Genomic DNA, 19,761 nt, shown 5'->3' on the forward strand with positions numbered 1-19,761 from the left:
AGTCAAGGCATTGTTAGACAGCTGTTGCATGCTTGAAAACCACAAGGCGCACTGTGGACAAATTCACATTCCGATTACAAGACACTACTTTCACGGAACCACCGGCCATTTTCACAAGCAAAGTGCCATGCACTTCTTTTGCATCCCGATTCGCGAAGCTAGGCTACTCTGCCATTCACTTCCACATGGAGCCTGCCCTGGTCTTGGCATCACAAGTATCTCAGCAACAAAAATGCCCCCGGTCAAAGATCCTTGTAGCCAGGAAGAGCCATTCACTAAGGTTGGATGGAGTTGTCCTCATTTTCTTCTTTCAAATGATGCATTAGACATTCGAACGCATGGGTCACCACATGATATCCACCTACAACAGCTAAACAATTTAGTTGAATTTCTTCTCTCATACCATTCCGGTTTCATCAACAGTGACTGTGACGTGCAGTTGACCTTTAGGTCACATGAGGGACGAAAAAACCTGCAGTTTTTGTCTCAGAAGAGATGGACTATTGCCTATATTCTCGCCCAATAATCTTTACTTTCACACGAACGGTTTTTGGCAGTTTTGGGGGCCATTCGGTGATTGGACATTCGCATAATTTTAATGTTTTTATTTTTGACACTTGCTTGAAGTACGTATTAACAAGGTTTTACTATGCATGCCTCGCTGCGAAAAAACTGCTTACTTAAAGGTATTTCTGCTCAATGAATGCAACAACTTAAGGCATCGAAGTTGTGCACTGTCGTCAACAAATGTTGAGCACATGCCCTTCAGGTTAAAAATTAGAAATTTTTGCAGAAAAGGCTCATGTCCACAACAGATAACGTTTTAGATCCAGGACCTCGAATGGCAGTTTATTACAGTTGCCTTGTACCTACAAAAGGCTAAATGTGTATGCATGCTTTCGCAGTAGATTCTACATTTCTGGGGATTGCATTGAATTTCTGGGAGGCCGGACAGATTTATGATGTCCAATCATTTTGGTCTTCAAGAGAGTTTATTGCAGACCTAGACGTCTCAGTGGTGCCAGGAAAAACCACGTGGGCATATAAACTCAAATGCTGTCCATTTTTTTCAACTGTCGAAGGGTAGATGCAGGTTGTCTTGCAATCCTCTGTGGGAGCCTGAGTCATTGTGGAATGGACGTATGGCAGTCCACAGCAGAGGTGGGCTCTTTCCAAGAGAGGATGGACACGGGGAACCAACACTCCACGCTGTCTAACAGGCAGACTTGCGACGCTCCCTCGTCCCCATGCGCATCATTAACCCTGTAGCTGCACTGCCCAACTTTTTTCACTGGCTGTCTCTGCAACCTACAAGGTCTGTCCAGAAAGTATCCCAGTACCTTTCACATTTCCAGAACTTGTAGCTCAGTTGGCACCTCATCTGGCCATGTCTCATATCTCAGGTACAACGCTGTGCTGCCTTAATCCACAATAAGAAAAGTAGTGCACTCTTTACAGTGAGTGAAAAATAATTAGTTTTCTCAAGAACGAGCTTGTATATTGCTGATGACATGCGGTCACTTTCTCATGCCTTCAATTACTAGGGCACAAACCAAGCATGGAGTAACACGCCTCCCTTTATTTTTTTCATGCTGACTACTTCCGTACCTTTCACAGCATTGCACCTGATGGAGCACAGCTTTTACAGCACCCATTCCCTAGTGCTGGAAAGATCAGCAAAGTAGGAGGAGGGGAGGTTCGTGGCGTGCAATGGGCATCCAAAAGGGCTGCCCACTCCTGATTGGTTCAAATATGTATGGCCAAGTTGGCCGGCACATTGATAAACGTGGAGAGGTTTGTGGCATGCAATGGATGCTGGGAAAAAAGTTTTTCTCTCTCCCTCTGGATGCTGGGATGATGCAACACATGCAACTGTGGTGCTAATCAAATGTATTGATGAGAAAGCATTTTTTTCACCTCCAATGAGAGCGAGGCATCTTTGAGTGTGCTGTGGCAAGTGGAGTTCAACTGAAGGTGCTCAAGGGCCGAGACGCTCCGCAGTCGAGGGCTGCACATTAATTTTGACCATTCAGGTTCTTCAACGTGACCGACATTGCACAGCACACGCATTTTTGGAATCTGCCCCATTCATAATGTGGCCACTGGAAATTGATCCCACAACCCAGCAGCCAAGCACCTTGCCACTTTACTGTCACAGTGAGTTGAGGTCATACACAGTGTTGACGTTGTATCCAGAATGGCAGGGCAATTGACCAATACAATTTGGCCCAAAAAAGACCTACTCCAGATTTGGACGCATATATCATTAAAAACATCCAAATGACTTGTACAGCCTTCAGGGACAAATCCACGAGTGAATCGATAGTGAAATTCTGGCACAGCTTATCAATAGCTGGCTGCTCTAATACTGGGAGTGATAAACGAAAATTGCAGGCCTTCCACTACCAGAAATATGCAGTGGGCAAGGGCCACAACCAGTGAAAACTGCCAATTTAAAATTGAGCAGCTGAAAGTTAATTGAAGGAAGATCTTGCAAATTCACTGACTGTAATGTTCTTGAAGTTTTTTCAAGATTTAGGTTTGTGAAATGTGGTGACCCCATATCATCCTCAGCCTGACTACGCCCACAGCAGGACAAAGGCCTCTCCCATATCTTCACAATCGCCTTATCCCTCACCAGCAGTGGCCACCTTATCCCTGCAAACTTCTTAATCTCATCTGCCCACCCGAGTTTCTGCTGGCCCCTGCTACGCTTCCCTTTCCTTGGGATCCAGTCTGTTACCCCTGAGGACCGGTGGTCGTCTTGCCTTCGCATTACATGCCCTGCCAAAGCCCATATCTTGTTCGATTTCGATTAGGACCTCATTAATCCACGTTCGTTCCCTGACTCACTCTGCCCTCTTCCTGCATTGTCCTCAATTTAATTTGACCCCTTTTTGTTATCCTCCACGCCCCATAGGCGAGTACTAGTGAGGTACAGCTGTTATATACTTTCCTCTTGAGGGATATTGGCAAACTGCTGTTCACGATCTGAGAAAACCCCATTCTTCTCATTATTTCCCACCTATGACCCGGATATGTGGTCCCTAACTGCCCCAAGTAGACTTATTCTCTTATCACTCGTAGCACCTCGCTACCAATCGTAAACTGTTGTTGCCTTCAGAGACTGTTGAACCTTACTTTGGTTTTCTGCATGTTAATTTTTAAACCCCCATCCTACTCTGCCAATCAAAGTCATTGATCATGCTTTGCAATATATCCCCTGAGTGACTTAGTAATGCAATGTCATCAGCAAATCGCAGATTTCTTAAGTATTCTCTATTAACCCAATGGTTCCCAATCCACACCTCTGAATACCTCCTATAAAAAGGCAGTGAACAGCATTGGCAAGGTTGTCTCTCCTTGCCAGTATTAGTATTTTTACATAAGGCTCATCTACAGCCACACTCCGTAATGCCAGCATGACTGCTGAGGTTTCATACTGACACGATAGTGTGAATGCGGTCTACTTTCGAGTAGCCTTTACGAAAGCCTGCCAGATCATTTGGTTGATTGAACTCTAAGGCTGTCCTGGCTCTATTAGAGATCACCTTAGTAAATAATTTGTAGGCAACATGTAAGCTATCAGACTTTCCAAGTCCTTGATGTCCCCTTTCTTATGAAAGGGAACATCTTCTTGATGTCCCCTTTCTTAGTCAGTTATGTCAGGTGCACTTGGAATTCCTGCTAGACAGAATGGCATGCTTATTTTGTGCTTTGAAAAATACCCTCTCTCTCTCTCTCAAAACAAGAAATAAAGACAGACATACCAAAGTTCTACACTGCACCCAGGAAATGCGAGCTAGTGCTGTTGCATTTTTTTCACGGGGTGGAACGTTACATTTTAACTGAGTTTTTATTGCAGAAGCAGCTTCGGATGCTAGGGAAAATAATGATCGTGCCTAAGTGTTCTACAAAAAGGGCACAACCCTGCAAGCATGAAAGTTTTGAGCCAGTCATTTTTGTGAAGTAGAGGGCTCTAAATATACACAAGTGAATTTTCAGATTTTTCTCTACATGGTAAAAAGATAATGCATGAGTGAAAGGTTTAACTGGGCGGCAGTAAGGATTTTGGCACAGGGCTTATGGGAAGCTGCCAATGCATGCCAGTGTGTGGCATCTCTCAAAACAATGCAACAAAGTCTGAGCAAAGCAATGGTCATACTGGCAGTTGTTCTGCTATCATGAGGGCACTGTCACATGTGGGCACACTGCTTCAGACTAGATAGCAATAAATGTGTTGCAGCTGTTTGCCACCTCATAGATGGCATAACTGGAAATTTGATGACTGGCAGTAGACATGTCGTGCACGGGGCTTTTCGAGAAAGTATGGCCCCACCTAGGCCTTGAAGCCCCTCAAACATCCCGTATTTATTTGTGCACAACTTTCCAAGAAGCTGGGGTGTCATTCTAAAGGCGAAAGAATTCAGAAAGCTGGAAATGGCCATTCCAAAGGCCATCAGATGGTAGATATGCTGGTTTGCATGCGTGAGCTGCCAAGTGGGAGTAACCATTTTTGACGGTAGGCTGTCAATTTTGGGAGCAGTGCAAATACTGTATTGATGCTTTCTGAACAGACCTCGCAGATATGCAACTACTTCATCTTATAGTCAGGTCTTGCGATATAAATAAGGCACAGTATGTGCTTCAGTTTTTGCTTAGTAACCACATTTGACGAGAGCAAACTGAGCCTCAGATCCACCTGGACAGACACATGTTCGGTGGTAGCACATGAGAGGCTCAAGGCAGAGCATTATGTAGTAATTTCACAGTAGCACAGCTAGTCTATACTCTGCTTCACACTTGCCATGCAGAACTGCCAAACCTGGCACTCTTATTCACTCTTGCTCTATCTGCACCACAAAAGTAGTTTTCCACCAGTGAATTGGCAGATTTCAACAACTGGCCGCCGCCTTGACCGCCACTTGCAGTGTCTAGCATTTCGTCTTATAGTGTTCTCGTCCAAATCCTCCCCGAGGCTGCAAGAAGTAAAATCAAGTGATATGCTTTTCCAGACACACTACTTGTCAAGTTTCCACACCACTGCACGGCAAGCATGAGCTACAGTACAGAAAGGACATTTCCCTCAACACGAGGCTAAGGAACTTGACAACACACATAGCATCACAGATGTCGTCGCAATCAGTCCAGGCCAAAAATGCTGAGCGCTGTGTAGGTGGTGCGCAGCGCCAGGTCCTGTGCACCCAGCTGCAGCACCGCCGCCGTCAGCTGCAGCACGGCAGGCAGGCAGCACGGCTCGTTTCGCTGAAAGGAGCAATAGCGCTCCAGGAGCCGCAGCGCGCGAGGCTGCAGCGCGGTGCGCAGGGTGGCTGGCAGCGCACGCGCGTTAGGCCACAAGAAGGGGCTGTCGCTCTCCAGCAGCAGCCTGTCGGCCGGCAGGCCCCGCAGCACCTCAGGCTCCTTCCACAGGTGGCCACCTATGCCCAGATAGCAGCCGTGCTCCACGTACGCAGACGCCTGCGCGGCGCTGCCTGCGAAGCAGTGGAGGACCACGTGTGACGGCAGACGGCCCGCATGCCGTGACAGCACCTCCGCCATGGCGTCGAAGGCGGCGCGCTCGCGCAGCACCAGCGGCTTCTGCAGCTCACACGCCAGGGCTATCTGCGAGTGAGAGGATGATAGCCAACCAAGACGACTGATTCTTGCAGCGCAGCCACTGGTTGTGATGTGAGCACCACACGACCGGTGACGTCACCGGCAGAGAAACTTCATTACATAGCGAAAGCACAAGAATTTCGATTATTGAGAAATCATGATCACTCTATAGAGAAAAATTTGTATAAATTTGCGTTCTTCTTCGTAAAGAATTCAGATATGAGTCGGTGCTCGTCTGTGTAGTCCTTCGTCTTGGCATGCGCTGTTTCACCCACAGTGCAAACAAAAGAACAATGCTTGGGCAAGGAATATGGTAAGGGATTTCCATGCAATGAAATGCCTTAATGGGCACAGACCACAACTAGGGAAGAAAGATGGACAAGTTGCAAAGGAAAATTAGCAGTCAAAATCACAACTAGCCACACCTACGCACATGCCAGTTTCATACAGGACTGCACATTTGTGCGGTTAGGCTTCGCTACTTAGCAGCCCTCGGCTTAATGATTGTCAATACATGTCTGCTGCCAGCCACTGGTGCTGACCAAGACCATTTCCAAACGTCACAGAAGGTGCGAATCTGCAGTTGTACTCATACTCATTTCTCGCGAGCAAGTGACTCGGGACCCAAATAACAAATACATACCCAGGATTCATATAAAATGTTTGGCCCGAAATTAAAGGAGGGCAAGAAATCTTAATTGGATCACAAGGAAAGTTAAGCCAATCTTAATCTTGGCATCCTCGATGAGACTATCTGCCAACTACCACTGAAATGTGAGCATTTTTTAGATTTTGTCCTTTTTTTCCAGTCCTCTCGGGTCCAGCTCCAGTGCCTTCCATTTCTGATTTGCTTGCTGAATTTCCGCTGCGTCCTCCCAGTCACCCGCAGGCATTCTGTGCCAGCACGCATTAAATTTCCAATACCATAGCTGCTTCTGCATGATGCTGACTTGGAGGTATGCTTCAAACTTCTCAGAGTCGATTCACCCATTGTCGCCACATAAGCCGCCTTCATGCACATCATGCACTTTATGTGGATTGCTCAATTCCACTCTCGCCCACCTGCCATAATCTGCACGTTCAAGTCAGCCAGGCTGGGTCTTCCTTTTTAATGGCTCCCATTGTGCAGAAAATCCAGCATCAGCATTGTGAGAGAAATTCCCGGAGAAGCAACCTGGGTGGGCCACCTGAGGTCACGTGGCGTTGTGGCGTCATCACCAGGAGCTTAAGTGTCCCCTCCAAGTCTCCGCCTGGTATGACGTTCTAATTCGCACCACACACATCAAAGCGCAAAGGCAAAATGGTGCCGCAACGTCAACTGTGCTCAAAGACTTCAGGGCCACTGTCGCTCGCCTTGAAAATAGGGGAGCACCACTAAGATAGGATGGTGGAAGATAGGGAAAACAAGCATCCCCACTGCCTGAAAGATTCTCAAGGAAATAATGCACCTTTGATGGGTTTCCGCTTCAAGACTGGTTACAGTTTGTCTTTATAAGAGGAGGCCAGTCTTGGGAAACGAGAATGCATACAGGGAAAAGGAAATTAGGGGAGAGGAACAGGACACATCCTGAAAGATTCATGACTTATAAGGGAGAGAAAGGTGACCTTGGTACGGCCAGGTGCCGCGTTGTCACTTCGTAGCTCCTTGTAAGGGGCACTCCAAGTCGCCATGTACCTTGCTCCTTGGAGATTAACTGGATCGATACGAGTTTTTCAAGGAATTTAAGGAATGTACCAAATTTTATAAAGTTTCAAGGTTCCTTAAAACAGGCTCTCAAAACTCAAGGGTATTTAATGATATCGAGGACCTGTGCAAACCCTATACGTGCCATGAGGGGCACCGAGTGGGAAGTACACAGCAGGTCAATAATTCCTTGCAATGCACCCTGAGTGGAGAATGAGCGAGCGAATGAAAAACTTTACCACATTCGGCAAGCCTCCTTCCTACGTGGACACACTGGGCATCGATTTCACACGGTCTTCCTGTCACATGCAAACGAAAGCCTGGTGATTGCAGCTTCCTTGGTATGTTTGGAGAGGATGCCACTCTTGGAGGAACTTGCACTTGGCTGGAGACTTTGAAAGCTCTCCAGGCAACATAGCTGCTCCTTATTTTCTTGCTCAACAGGACTTGCAATTGCAATTAGGTGTGCCTGCATATTTATTTATTTTACCCTCAGTCCCTAACCCATCATCTCAAAATAAAAAGCTAACAAAACTTACGTTCTGGCATTGAAAAAATTGGCGGTGGTTTAGCTCTGGTTAAACCTGGAGTGACGCGATAGCTACAGCCGGCCGAGTGGAACTTGGTCACGTGGCCAACCACGTGACGAACCAAGTGATCAGCCACGGCGGCGCGCCGCCGGCAGCTGCTCCGCATCATGTGACCAACCACGTGACAGCTTGGCGGCGTAGCCACAGGGTGGCGGCACCGCCACAGGGTTGCAGCGGCGGCGCCGCCACGCCGAAGGCTCGGAATGCTACAGTAATGTAGCTATCGCTACAAAAAGCAAAACTTACTTCATGCAGATGGCACTACTATGCATGCTCAGTGATAACCCTAAAAAATTCTGGCGCGTTGTTAATCCTTCAAAGACCGCAATATTATTACACTAAATGATTCTAGCGGAGCTTCTATTGCTGAGTTTGAATGTCCAAACATTTCGATTAATGTATTTTGCAAGAATTTTGTCTCTTACGATGGGTCAATTTTACCAAATCTGCCCTCCCACAATTATTTGCCCATAAATTAAATTATTATTAATAGTTGTGGTGTCAAAAAAATAACCAAGTCTTTGAAGGTGTCTGCAAGTCCAGGCGTTGACCTTAGTAATGCAAAGTTTCTGAAGGGTACAAAGGTTTACTCTTCACTATGTTTCTATTAATTTTTCAACAGTGCATTGATGCAGGTGAAAGTCCTAACGACTGGTGAGTTGGGAAGGTGGTTCCACTTCATAAATCCGGTAGTACCGCTTCCCCATATAATTACCTCTAAATATCGCTAACCAGTATCCCATCTTAGAGCACATTCTTTACTCCGAAATTTTACACTTTCTTGATTCAAATTCGTTTTTTTCACATGCACAGCACAGCTTCCGAAAAACATTGTCTTGTGAAACACAACTAATTACCTTTACGCATAAGCTCCACCTAATCCTTGACCGACGCTCCCTTGCCGATTGCTTTTTCTTAGATTTTGCCAAGGCATTCGACAAAGTTTTCCACAAACTACTACTCTTAAAATTAGCACAACTTAACCATGACCCCAAAATTATTACGTGGCTAGAACACTTCCTTTGTCATCGTTATCAGTTTGTAACTTGTAACAATCACACTTCATCTTGTAGCACGGTCAACTCTGGTGTTCCTCAAGGCTCGGTTTTTGGTCCCCTTCTTTTCTTAATCTACATTAACGACTTATCCCAGCACATTACTTCTAAGATGTATCTATTTGCCAATTACTACGTTGTGCTGAGACAGATTACTAGTGATTAGGATGTTAACATGTTACAAAACTGATCTTAACGCTGTTTTGGATTGGTGCAGTCACTGGCTCATGTCACTTAATATCAATAAATATAAAGTCTTAAGCATATCTTGTAGCGATTCACGTCCAGCTGTTTACCTTCTTCGTAACACTATCCTTGAGTCAGTAACATCTTACCGCTACCTTGGCGTACATAGTATGTCAGACCTAACATGGTCCCTTCATATTAACCATATAATATATAAAGCCAATCGAATGCTCAGATATCTGCGATGTAATTTTTCTTCTGCCCCCATATCACTAAAATTGCTCCTTTAGAAAACATTAGAACGAACTAAACTAGAGTATGCCTCCTCTGTATGGGACCCGAGCTCTGCTAAGCTAACCAACTCACTCGAATTTGTTCAGAATAATTCTACTCGATTCATTCTTAACTACAATCGGACTGCCAGTATCCCTACCATGAGACAAATCATAAGTCTACTATCACTTGCCTCTCGCTGCTATAATTCTCACCTTTGCCTTTTTCACAAAATATATTTCCAATGAGCTAATCTTTAATCCGTCCTATCATTCTGCCCATGTTGTCTCATAAAGTTGGTATTATTTCTTGCCGCACTAATTCCTGTTCCCACAGTTTTGTTCCACGCACATCACAAGATTTGAACTGCCTCCACAAACTTATCGCTGCCACCGAAGACCGTCATAGTTTCAAAAATGCACTAGCTAAAATTGCATAATTAGGAGCCGAATAACTTGTATTTTTTTATTTTTCTTGCATTGCTTGGTTTTGTTTAATGAGTCATCTGTTTAATCACTCCCCCCTGTAATGTCAAATGGCCCTGGCGGTATTAATAAATGAAATGAAATCATTCAAGCTGATCTTTCTACCTTTCTCCTGCAGTTCCTGCTTGCCTGTGATGTAGAGTCAAACGCAGGAGGAATTGCCGTGTCAAGTGGCACTACTAAGCGAGCTGAAGGGTGTTAAACAAAAGCAAGATGCTGCATATATGGCCATTAAGCAGCTGTCTGAGCAGAGGAGCAACGCTGCTCCCCGCGCTTGACCTTGCTTTGTGTCAAATCACTGTAAACTGTAAAACTAGGTGAAGTTACAGCGAAATGTGATGGTCGAACCTGCTTTTCTTTGAACTTGGGGCGATGAGGAAAAACTGGGATGGTTCAAAGTAGAAAAAAACTTAAAAGAGATCACTGCAGAGACTGCATTGGAGAAATGTGAAAGCATCAGCGTTTGCCGTGACGTTGCTGGCTCCTAGTCGACGCTTTTCTACACCTACTTACCCACTCCATTAAGATCCGACCACGACTCTTCTATCTCCAATGCTACCACTCAACAATGTGCACTTTTTTGTTGCTGTACTCTGATTGGTTGCAGGCTGACGTCATCAGATGTATGGATGACGTCACACTCTTATGATGTCACATGGCCTCGTTAATTAGACTCATTACTTAAATATAATAAGTACTCTAGTTAATTATCATCACTTATTAGTTAATTATCTAGTTAATTATCGAACTCATTTTGGTATGTCTATGAGGTCATATTATATCCCATGTATATTCAATGAGATGCCTGATAATGTTTTCAACTTGAACACTCGCAGACAGTTACGAGATGCTATTGCCGAGCTTGAACAGCTCTAGTGCATATGTTTTAAAGTACACAAAACAAAGAATTGATTTGGTAACAGAGGTTGTTGCTGCTGCCGGACGGCGCCCTACAAGCCCAATTGAGGCTTTGGCGCGTCCGCGTCTTGTATTGTTTCTTTGGAGTGAATAAAGTATTTATTATTATTACTTAGGATTGCTGATTATGAGTAATAATTAGGGCCATTCATTATTGATTAATTTTAATGCTCAATTATTAATGACTGAATCGATATTGTTTAATCATCGACCTTATATACTTCACCATACCACTCTTCAGATCTTGACTGATGACGTCGCATCCGGCTACACATCTTGCGGACACTTACGGTGCCGACATAGCCTAGCCAATTATAAGGCTGCAAATATTGCACTTAACTAACATAACTAACCTAGTTTACGAATGTTTCCTTGGTTTCCATCTCAAATGATAAATCTAATCCATGATTTAATAAACCTTTCCATCGTAATCTAAACAAAAGGACGTTCTTAAAGAAAGACTAAGCTTGAAAAATGCAGGAATGTTTAAAACCTTGTTCTGCCATTCACACTTCAAAAAACGTACTTTTCTCATGACCTCTTAACATCGAGTCAGCAAAAATTATTTCCATGTAATATCTCCCTACAATGCGAGTAGCCAAACTTATGGTGCAATGATGACCATATACCACTTCTGGAAAGTGAATGCCCACAAGGAGACTGGAAAATAGCCAAGTCTGTTTACAAGCGGAAACAAATTCACTGAAAACTACCACCCCATTTCAATAACATGCATCTGCTGTAAGTTACTTGAGCACACTGTAGCTTCTTGCATTTAATGTCACCTTGAACATCATTTTTTTTCCTCAAAACCACAGCTTCTGGAAAGGATTTTCTTGTCACAAGCAACTCCTAGAATTTATGACTGACTTACATTTCAACATGGATGTCAACCTAAAATCAAACCATCTTTTTAGACTTTGGTAAAGCTTTCTACCACGTTGCGCATTCCCGTTTGTTCTCGAAATTATCTGCTCTTTCCCTAGATTCTTTAAAGGGACCCTAACGCGATTTTGATGGTCATAATTTAAAGCAACAAATCTGTAGAGGTAGTTTTTGCTAGCATTCAAGTCAAATTTAAAAGCTCTGCATCGACCCTACAATTACTAATAATATTGAAAAGTTGTTGCTCACAACCTATTTGGGTGACACCTCACCGCTCATTCTTGGCTGATGTGAATGGGCAATCTGGGAGAGCCTTCTCATTGGGCGTGTCCAAGCGACATAGGTGGGATGCTGGTCCCAACCTGTTTCATTTCTTCCTGCCGCATTGGTGCGTACGAGCTGAGGGGTGAGAAGAGCACCATTTTAATTGCCAATATCATTTCACAGCACCTTTAAACCTTTAACACTGTCATGGCTTCGAAACTTGCTTCCTTTGTGCTAGCAGTTAACACAAGTTAACAGTTTCACCTCCTCACTCTGTGACATAACATCAGGCATGTCTCAAGGCAGTTCTCTTGGCCGTTTATTGTTTCCAGTATACATTAAAGGAGTCTAGACATCCAATTTTTGGGTGAGTGTTTTAATTGATTTATGAGGTTTAACATCCAAAAGCGACTCAGGCGATGAGGGATGCGGTAGTGGAGGGCTCCGGATAATTTTGACCGCCTGGGGTTGTTTAAAGTGCACTGACATTTCACAGTACATGAACCTCTAGCAGTTCGCCTCCATCAAAACTCGACTGCCGCGGCTGGGATCGAACCTGCGTCTTTCGGGTCAGCAGCCCAGCACCATAACCATTGCGCCACCGCGGCAGCTCGGGGTGCATGTTTTCTTTGTAATAATGCGCGAGACATTAGTATACATGTATTACCATGTGTGGTATACATATGGTAACACAACAGGTAATACATTTTTTCGTTTTTTCAAGCAGTCCTACCTCTTAATGAAGTGAACCAACTAGCCTGCAAGAACATTCTACTACAGGTAATACAACATGTGGTTTCAACAGCTGAACAGCGGCAGTGACATAAAAGTTGTGTACAGGTCATGACTGCCAATGTTTTGACTGAGTCAAATGCTTTTTCATAATCTATGAGAGCTATACATAGGGGTCGGTTATATTTTACGCATTCCTCTATCACCTGATTGGTAGTGTAAATGAGATATATTGCCAAGTAGCCTTTATGAAAGCTTGTGTGATCACCTGGTTGATTAAGTCCAGGGTTGTCCTGATTCTATTAACGGTTACCTTAGTAAGTGCCGTGTAGGCAACAAACCATAAGCCGATTGTTCTGTAATCTCCTACCTAATAAATTAAAGGGCCACAGAAAAGGGTGTTCGAGCTTGGCTTTAAAATGCTTGCACTATGTAGAGTACAGGCTACCGAGCATCCATGTTGCGTACGAGAGCTCGAAAGCGAGCGGGAAATTTACAATACATTTTTAAAAATTCTTGCTTTCGCATCTCATGGCGACGCGCAGTGCCGGGCTTTCGCACAAAACCTGGCATACAACGTCACGTCGTGCAAGTGGCGTCGGCAGCCAGAGGTTATCACTGGTGCACAGCGCCAAATTCTTTCAGACGTCACGCGCTACCTTGGCCGTGGCCACTCCGCGCGCACCGCAGCCAGCGGAGGTAGGCGAGTGGCCAAGTGGGTGGGGCCAACAGAGGAGCGCTGCTGTTATGGCGTGCGAGAGGAGAGGGAAAGCTGCGAAGACGCAGAAATTCAAATTTTGTCTGCTTATAACTCAGCTTCCACAAAACACATCCCAGACATATCGCAACCTTATTGAAAGCCCCTTTCTGGGGCCCTTTAAGATGATGATGGTGTTCTTCAAAGCATCTGGTACGGTCCAGGTCATAAGGCACTGCGTATGCAGGGTGGCTAGTTTTTCTAGCACTATCCCCCCACTGTTGTTCAAGAGATCTGCTGTTACCCAATCCTCTCCAGCTGCTTCCCCCCTCTGCATCGCTCCTAAGGCTTTCTTTACTTCCTCTTTCATTACTGGTGGGATGTCCCATTGCTCTGCTCTACTGCGCGAGGTCAGGTACACACCTCACACATAATCCTTCATGGGGCACACACATTAACTTCATTTGTGCCAAAGTTTTCAGGTCACTAGGCTACCTGTGCTGGACTTGCAGAACTACACCTCACAATGTGAGAAAACTGGCTTATCTAACTGTGTGGCCACAGCTAGAATTTGATTCATCTACGTGTTCCCCGATATCATAACTACCTAATCAGCATGCTAGAATCCATACAAAATAGAGTCACTCGTTTCATTATTGTAACCAGAATCCCCATCAAAGCATAACAAAGATCAAACTTTAAATCTCTCTGGAGCCATTAGATTCTTGTCATTCCATTGTTCTTTTATGCTTATTTCATAAATACCGTTACAGCACCAGGCCATCTCCATTATCTCTTGAAGCACCTCCACACATTTCATGCCACTTACGTAATCGGTGACAATTATGACAGTCTTTCTTTAGCTTTGTACTTACCATTTGGGTTGCATTCTTGCTACTTCTTTTGTTAGAACATTATGTAAAAGCTTGAGCAAAAGTGGAGAAATGACAAGAATGGTGGCAGAACTGCTTGTCAGTGCTATCTGACGATGCATGCCCGTTGTTGAGACTTGCCTCCCCAATATGCTGGCCTGTTTGCACAGGCATTTTCGTCGGATACGGCTTTTCGGCAGAAAGACTGCAAGAGACTGCTCTTTACTTGCAGTAAATCTCTATTGCAAGTCGCTATCATGGCACAACTTTACATGCAGGTTCTGCATGTGGTTCAGCGCGCATTATTCGTGAACGGCCAGTGTAGCGCAAAAATTTCGCGCCATGCAGCATCTTACAAGCTGAGCTCGACAGCCCATTGTCCTTTTGGTTGGCACAACAGACAGAGTTCGGCACACAAGAAAGGAGCTAATATAGCTTTCAGTCTGCAGCATCGTCACATCACAATAACCCCCCCACAAGAGTGGAAGCTGTCCGTTGCTTTAGAGCACGATGAACCTTTGTGCAAAGTTGTGCTGCGATAAAGATTTATTAATTTAACGACTTGCTTGCTCAGTGAGCCTGCCACCGTGAAAGCAGCGAGCAGTTCCTGGCGGCTTCTCTAATGAAAAAGCATATTCTACAGAAATTTATGAACAGGCCAGCACATTAATACGGCACACTGCACATATCCTGGAAACAGGCGCATGCTGTCAGATAGTGCTACAAGCAGCTCTGCCACCATACCCGTGCTCTCGCCACTTTTGCTCACGACTGTACCTTGCATCTGTGTGTGTTCCTTCCTTTAAGTTGTGCCCTGTGCAATACTTTTTCTTTTCTGCCTTGTATTTTTCTGCTAGTTCCTCTTATACATATATCGTTATCTGTCCTCCCTACGCCCTGTAAGATATTTTGAATAAATGGATAAATTAATAAACAAACAGATCTCTCTCTTGGTGATAGCTCATTGCTGGACAACTGCCGAAGCATGCTCAATAACAAGGACAGAAGGTGCTGCCCTGCGGAGTCCTTCCCTCGTCGCGCTGTGTTGCTGGTGAGCATGCAGGCCTTACTGCCAGCTTGTTCGGGCGTATGCTTCCTCCTCCACACATTCCCTCAACACGGCACCCAATGGGACTGCGCACTCCAAGCATGGACGCCGAGCCAGCATCAGCACAGCTGTACCTGCTTCTCCAGCACCTCCACCTGGCACTCCGGGGTGGAGAAGTTCTTGCTGAAGTCGAGGCCGCACTCGCCGATGCCGACGCACTCGGGACTGGAGGCGACGCTGCGCAGCGCCTCGAGCGTGTCGTCGTCCCAGGACTTGGCGTCATGCGGATGGATGCCCGCGGTGCAGTACACTGTGCCCGGGTGCATGCGCGTCAGTCGCAGGGCCTCCTTGCTCGTATGCGCCGACGTGCCCAGCACGACCATCTTCTTGACGCCGGCGTCCGTAGCGCGCTGGATCACGCTCTCTAGATCCCTACTGAACTTCTTGTTAACCAGGTTGGCACAAATGTCCACCAATATGTAATTCTCATCGTCTCCTGACTCATTTTTCATTTCCATTCCCAACAGCTGATCACATCCAGCATTGCCCGACGCCATGTTACTGACATCACAAAACGTATAATTTTGATTTGATTTTAACCTTTTATGTCAGGAGTATGCCTCATAATATAGCATTTAAAAGAAGAAAAACGAATATTTTCATTAAATAATTAATTTTTGCCTTTCAGAGAATTTAAAACCACGTGATCTACGTGATCGCTGATTGGTCAAAAAAATGTGACGTCACATCTGCAACGTCATAATCACGTGACTTTTAATGGCGTCATTTCCGGTTGGGGACAGACACATTAGTTCTCGAGTTTTTTTGGAATTCCCCAGGTTTTTGACAGCGCGCGCGGGATTAAAAAAGCGCATCTGATGCGCTGCGCTTTCACACTGCATGCGCACTTCTGAACAGAATGGCGTCAGTGTTTCCAAACCAGAGTGAACGTCAACCTGAGCACGGTGACCATGATTTGCATCACGACGATCGTGGTCGACGTTGCGGCGTCTGCGACAAAGTCTTCACTCAGCGGAAGAACATGCTGCAGCATATGAGGATTGTCCACAAGTTGGAGGCAAAAGGAGCTTTTCTTCGCTGCGACCAATGCAGCAGCCAGCTATCAACGCTCGAAAATTTGGTTCATCACTGCAACGTGGTGCACAAATTTCCAGCCGAAAATCTGCAACTGTCCTTTGGGAACGACAAAGGTAATGAGACATGTATGCAACGCGACGTGCATGAATTTGCCTGCAATGCCTCTTTGGCCCTTTTTTGTTTTGCTTTAATGTTTTTTGCAAGTTTGTGCGAATGCGTATTGTGCGTTTTTATCGTGAAGACTCAAAAATTTCCGGCCTCAGCCGCTGGCTCATTTGCGGTGAAACTGTACACAAAGCTTGCGAGCGCTCCCCTCACACAGTCTACAGACGACCGAATAACATTTAATACACTCAAAAACAAATAACTGGTCAGTTTTGGGGTGTTGACCCTGTGAAAAAAGTAGACGCCAGGTCTGCAAACACATGCAAACATCAAGCTGTGCACAGCTTGAGGCTTCAAATGGAAAATAATGGCAAAGTTGATTGTGATTCCTGCAACGTAATACACCTCCTAGAATGCAGTGTGTGCAGTATGCACTACATTGGGCAGACCGTTAACCCTGCACGAATTCGCTTGAATAACCACCGCGCGCATATCTTATCCCTACCCAACCTTCCCTTGTCAAAACACATTAATGAGAAAAACCACCCATTTGATGCTTAACAGTCTTACAGGGTGGGTTCCACAACACCCGAACACCCGAGAGAGAGAGCAACGTACACGAGTCGTACGTTATTCACAAATTTGAGACTGTTCCTCACGGCATTAATGAAAGTCCGGGCGTATTGACCTTAGGAGCGCCGACTTGACCAACCTCGGTCGTTTCTCGCCAGCGGAATCTTTTTTCAAGCTTCGCCGCCCATCCGCTTACTCAAAGCTCTTTAACCCCCCTCGCCCCCCCCCCCCCCCCCCCCCAACCCCCAGCCCATCTTCCCAGTTCAACCACCTTGCCGCGCGGGGTGCAATTGAAGCACCCTTGACTAAATGCTCCCGCCATTCATATTTCCCCCCACACGATACTTTACCGAACTCGGATGTTTTGCCGCTTTTTTCTTTTGTGTGTTTGTGTTTTCATGCACAGTGCACATGTCTCTAGTTAAGCTAACTGCGCCGCTTTCCGCCTTGACTATGCGTGCCGATCGAAGAGGCTCCAGGGAAGTTCCCTGCCCTGTCTGCGTTTGATTCTGTTTATTTGTTTACTCGTTATGGCCAGCGGCACCCGAGTACGTGCATCTATAATTCTTATCTGTTCCGCGAATCCGACACCGTCTGTTTCTGTTCTGTAGTCGCCGCCGCTGTGCCTTGAGAGGTGCCTTTTCTCCCCTCCCACTCCTTTTCCTTTCTCTTTTCTTTTTCTGCCCGCTGCCCGCGGCTGCTTGGTAGACAGGGCCGGAAGCGGGAGGGGAGAAAAGGCACCTCTCAAGGTGCCTTTTTTCCTCAGGTCTACAGTTGCACATTGCTGGCAATTCACAAAGTTGATGTTCGGGTGCAACTTGATGTAGACATGTTCTGAACAACTCTCTAAGTGACACATGGTACTATTATGCGGTGTCAAATAAGAGTTAAGTGTGTGCAGAGCTAAAAGTGATGACTGTTCTAATTTGTGCTTTTGTGATGTCTTTCAGGTGACAAACAACCAAAGAGAGACGTGAAGACAACATTGGTGGCCTTTCATGATTGTACTGAAGATGTCATTATCATCAGTTATTGAAATAATTAGAAGATCGCAACATATACTATGCCTTACATTTTCTTCAGATTCTAGTATATTGCAATCTGCTTGTCATAGCACTGAAATAAACCTATATCTATTTTGTTCCTGAAGCTGTGTTGTCGTCCAATCTCTTTGCAGGTATATGCATCCAGAGATTTGAATTTATCACCAGCATTGTCCGGCATGCAGTGTAGAAATAAACAAAGCTGCAACACTTTTTAAAGATGCAAATTGTCACCGCAAGCTCTCGTAAATTATTCTTTCCAATAAAAACAATTGATGCATAGTAGATTTTGTTTACCTATTCTCTTAAGCACCCATATAAATGAAAGTAGATACACTGAGGTGTGACAACTGAACTGATGTGTGAATTGAGATATGGTTAAGTGAGCGTACAAAATAGACAAAGGGACCACAATAACACTATGCATAACACTGTTCAAAATGCTATGTTGTTGCAGTACTGTAGAATCTGCCGAATGGGCCACACAGCATTTCACTGAGCGAATAGGTAAGATGGATTAGCCTGCATTCATAGTGACAGTCATTAGAACAGCTGCATGGCAAACTCTTTAAGAATGCATGCAAGTTGTCACAGCCTTTTTTTTATGAAATAATTATTGAATTAGCACTGCACAAATATTTACTGTTTACATTACAATAGACTACATTGGTAACAAAAGCTTGGATGATCATCTTCTGATATGCGTATAGAGTTGAGTTTAAAGAGGTATAGACAAAATTTTTGCTTGCATCTTTGAAATGATGCATCAAACATCAGTATAGACGGGTCATCACTTGGCACTTGCCTACGGCCGCTAAATAATTTACAACAAATTTCTTCCTGACAATGTTTCAGTTCCGGCACTTAAGGTGCATTTAGGTCACGTCGGGCATGAAAAAAAAAGCAACATAATTGCTCATACATTGTTCGCTGTAATTTCAGGCTGGCTTAAGCATTGTAGTGGAGTAAAAGTCTACTTTAGTGCTTATACTGTACTTTTTTTTTCATTCCTGACATGACCTAAACACACCTTACATATGTCATCGCCATCATTGGGTAGCTGAAACCAGAACCAAAAATTCATCAAGAAGAAATCCAATTATAAATTATGCTAGCTGGAAGGGGAATACAACAGGGTTATTCATCTATACTAATGTCCAACATGTTATTTGAAATATGAAAACGCAAAAATCTGATGCCCGCACTGCTTCAAAATTAAAAGGTTACATAGCTACGCAATACAGAAAGCCAATATTTCAGTGAAACAGAAGCATGCATCAAAATCTTATCCCCCTCACACTACTGCCTAATGGAGCATGCTGGTTCAGCAGCTACAGGCACTGCTTAAGGCTTCATTAATGTCTCATTGGCATGATGCATATTTTCAGTATTCAAGATGATATCCATATATTATACAACTTGCTTTCAGTCCAGCTATGTTTCATTGTATGCAAGAAGGCTGGTGCAGTACGTATCTGTGTTGTTTTCATGGTATGTCATGGCATGATTAGTTTGTTCGCATCTAGCATTGCTTTCTGACCCATTCTCATTTAAGAGTAATGCCATGGAGGCATTCTGTCAGTTTTAAAGATGTGAACTTCATGGCACACAAAGGCAGCTTTGCACAGTGGCCATTT

The 19,761-nt window shown here is 44.7% G+C and overlaps 1 protein-coding gene and 1 long non-coding RNA gene across 2 annotated transcripts; one reads left to right on the plus strand and one right to left on the minus strand.

The window, feature by feature from the left end:
* Positions 1 to 816: 816 nt before the first annotated feature.
* LOC144094192 (3'-5' ssDNA/RNA exonuclease TatD-like) lies at positions 817 to 15,884 on the minus strand. Its single transcript, XM_077628119.1, has 2 exons — positions 15,440 to 15,884; positions 817 to 5,622 (listed from the first exon to the last, which is right to left on the minus strand). The coding sequence occupies exons 1-2, from the start codon at positions 15,860 to 15,862 to the stop codon at positions 5,143 to 5,145; spliced, it is 903 nt and encodes a 300-aa protein (XP_077484245.1). The 5' UTR covers positions 15,863 to 15,884; the 3' UTR covers positions 817 to 5,142.
* A 190-nt stretch (positions 15,885 to 16,074) lies between these two features.
* On the plus strand, positions 16,075 to 18,230 carry LOC144095058 (uncharacterized). Its single transcript, XR_013306688.1, has 2 exons — positions 16,075 to 16,516; positions 18,032 to 18,230. It is a non-coding gene; the product is annotated as an uncharacterized LOC144095058 (long non-coding RNA).
* The last annotated feature ends 1,531 nt before the right edge of the window (positions 18,231 to 19,761 follow it).

This window comes from Amblyomma americanum, chromosome 6 (assembly GCF_052857255.1).
Source record: "Amblyomma americanum isolate KBUSLIRL-KWMA chromosome 6, ASM5285725v1, whole genome shotgun sequence".
NCBI lineage: Eukaryota > Metazoa > Arthropoda > Arachnida > Ixodida > Ixodidae > Amblyomma > Amblyomma americanum.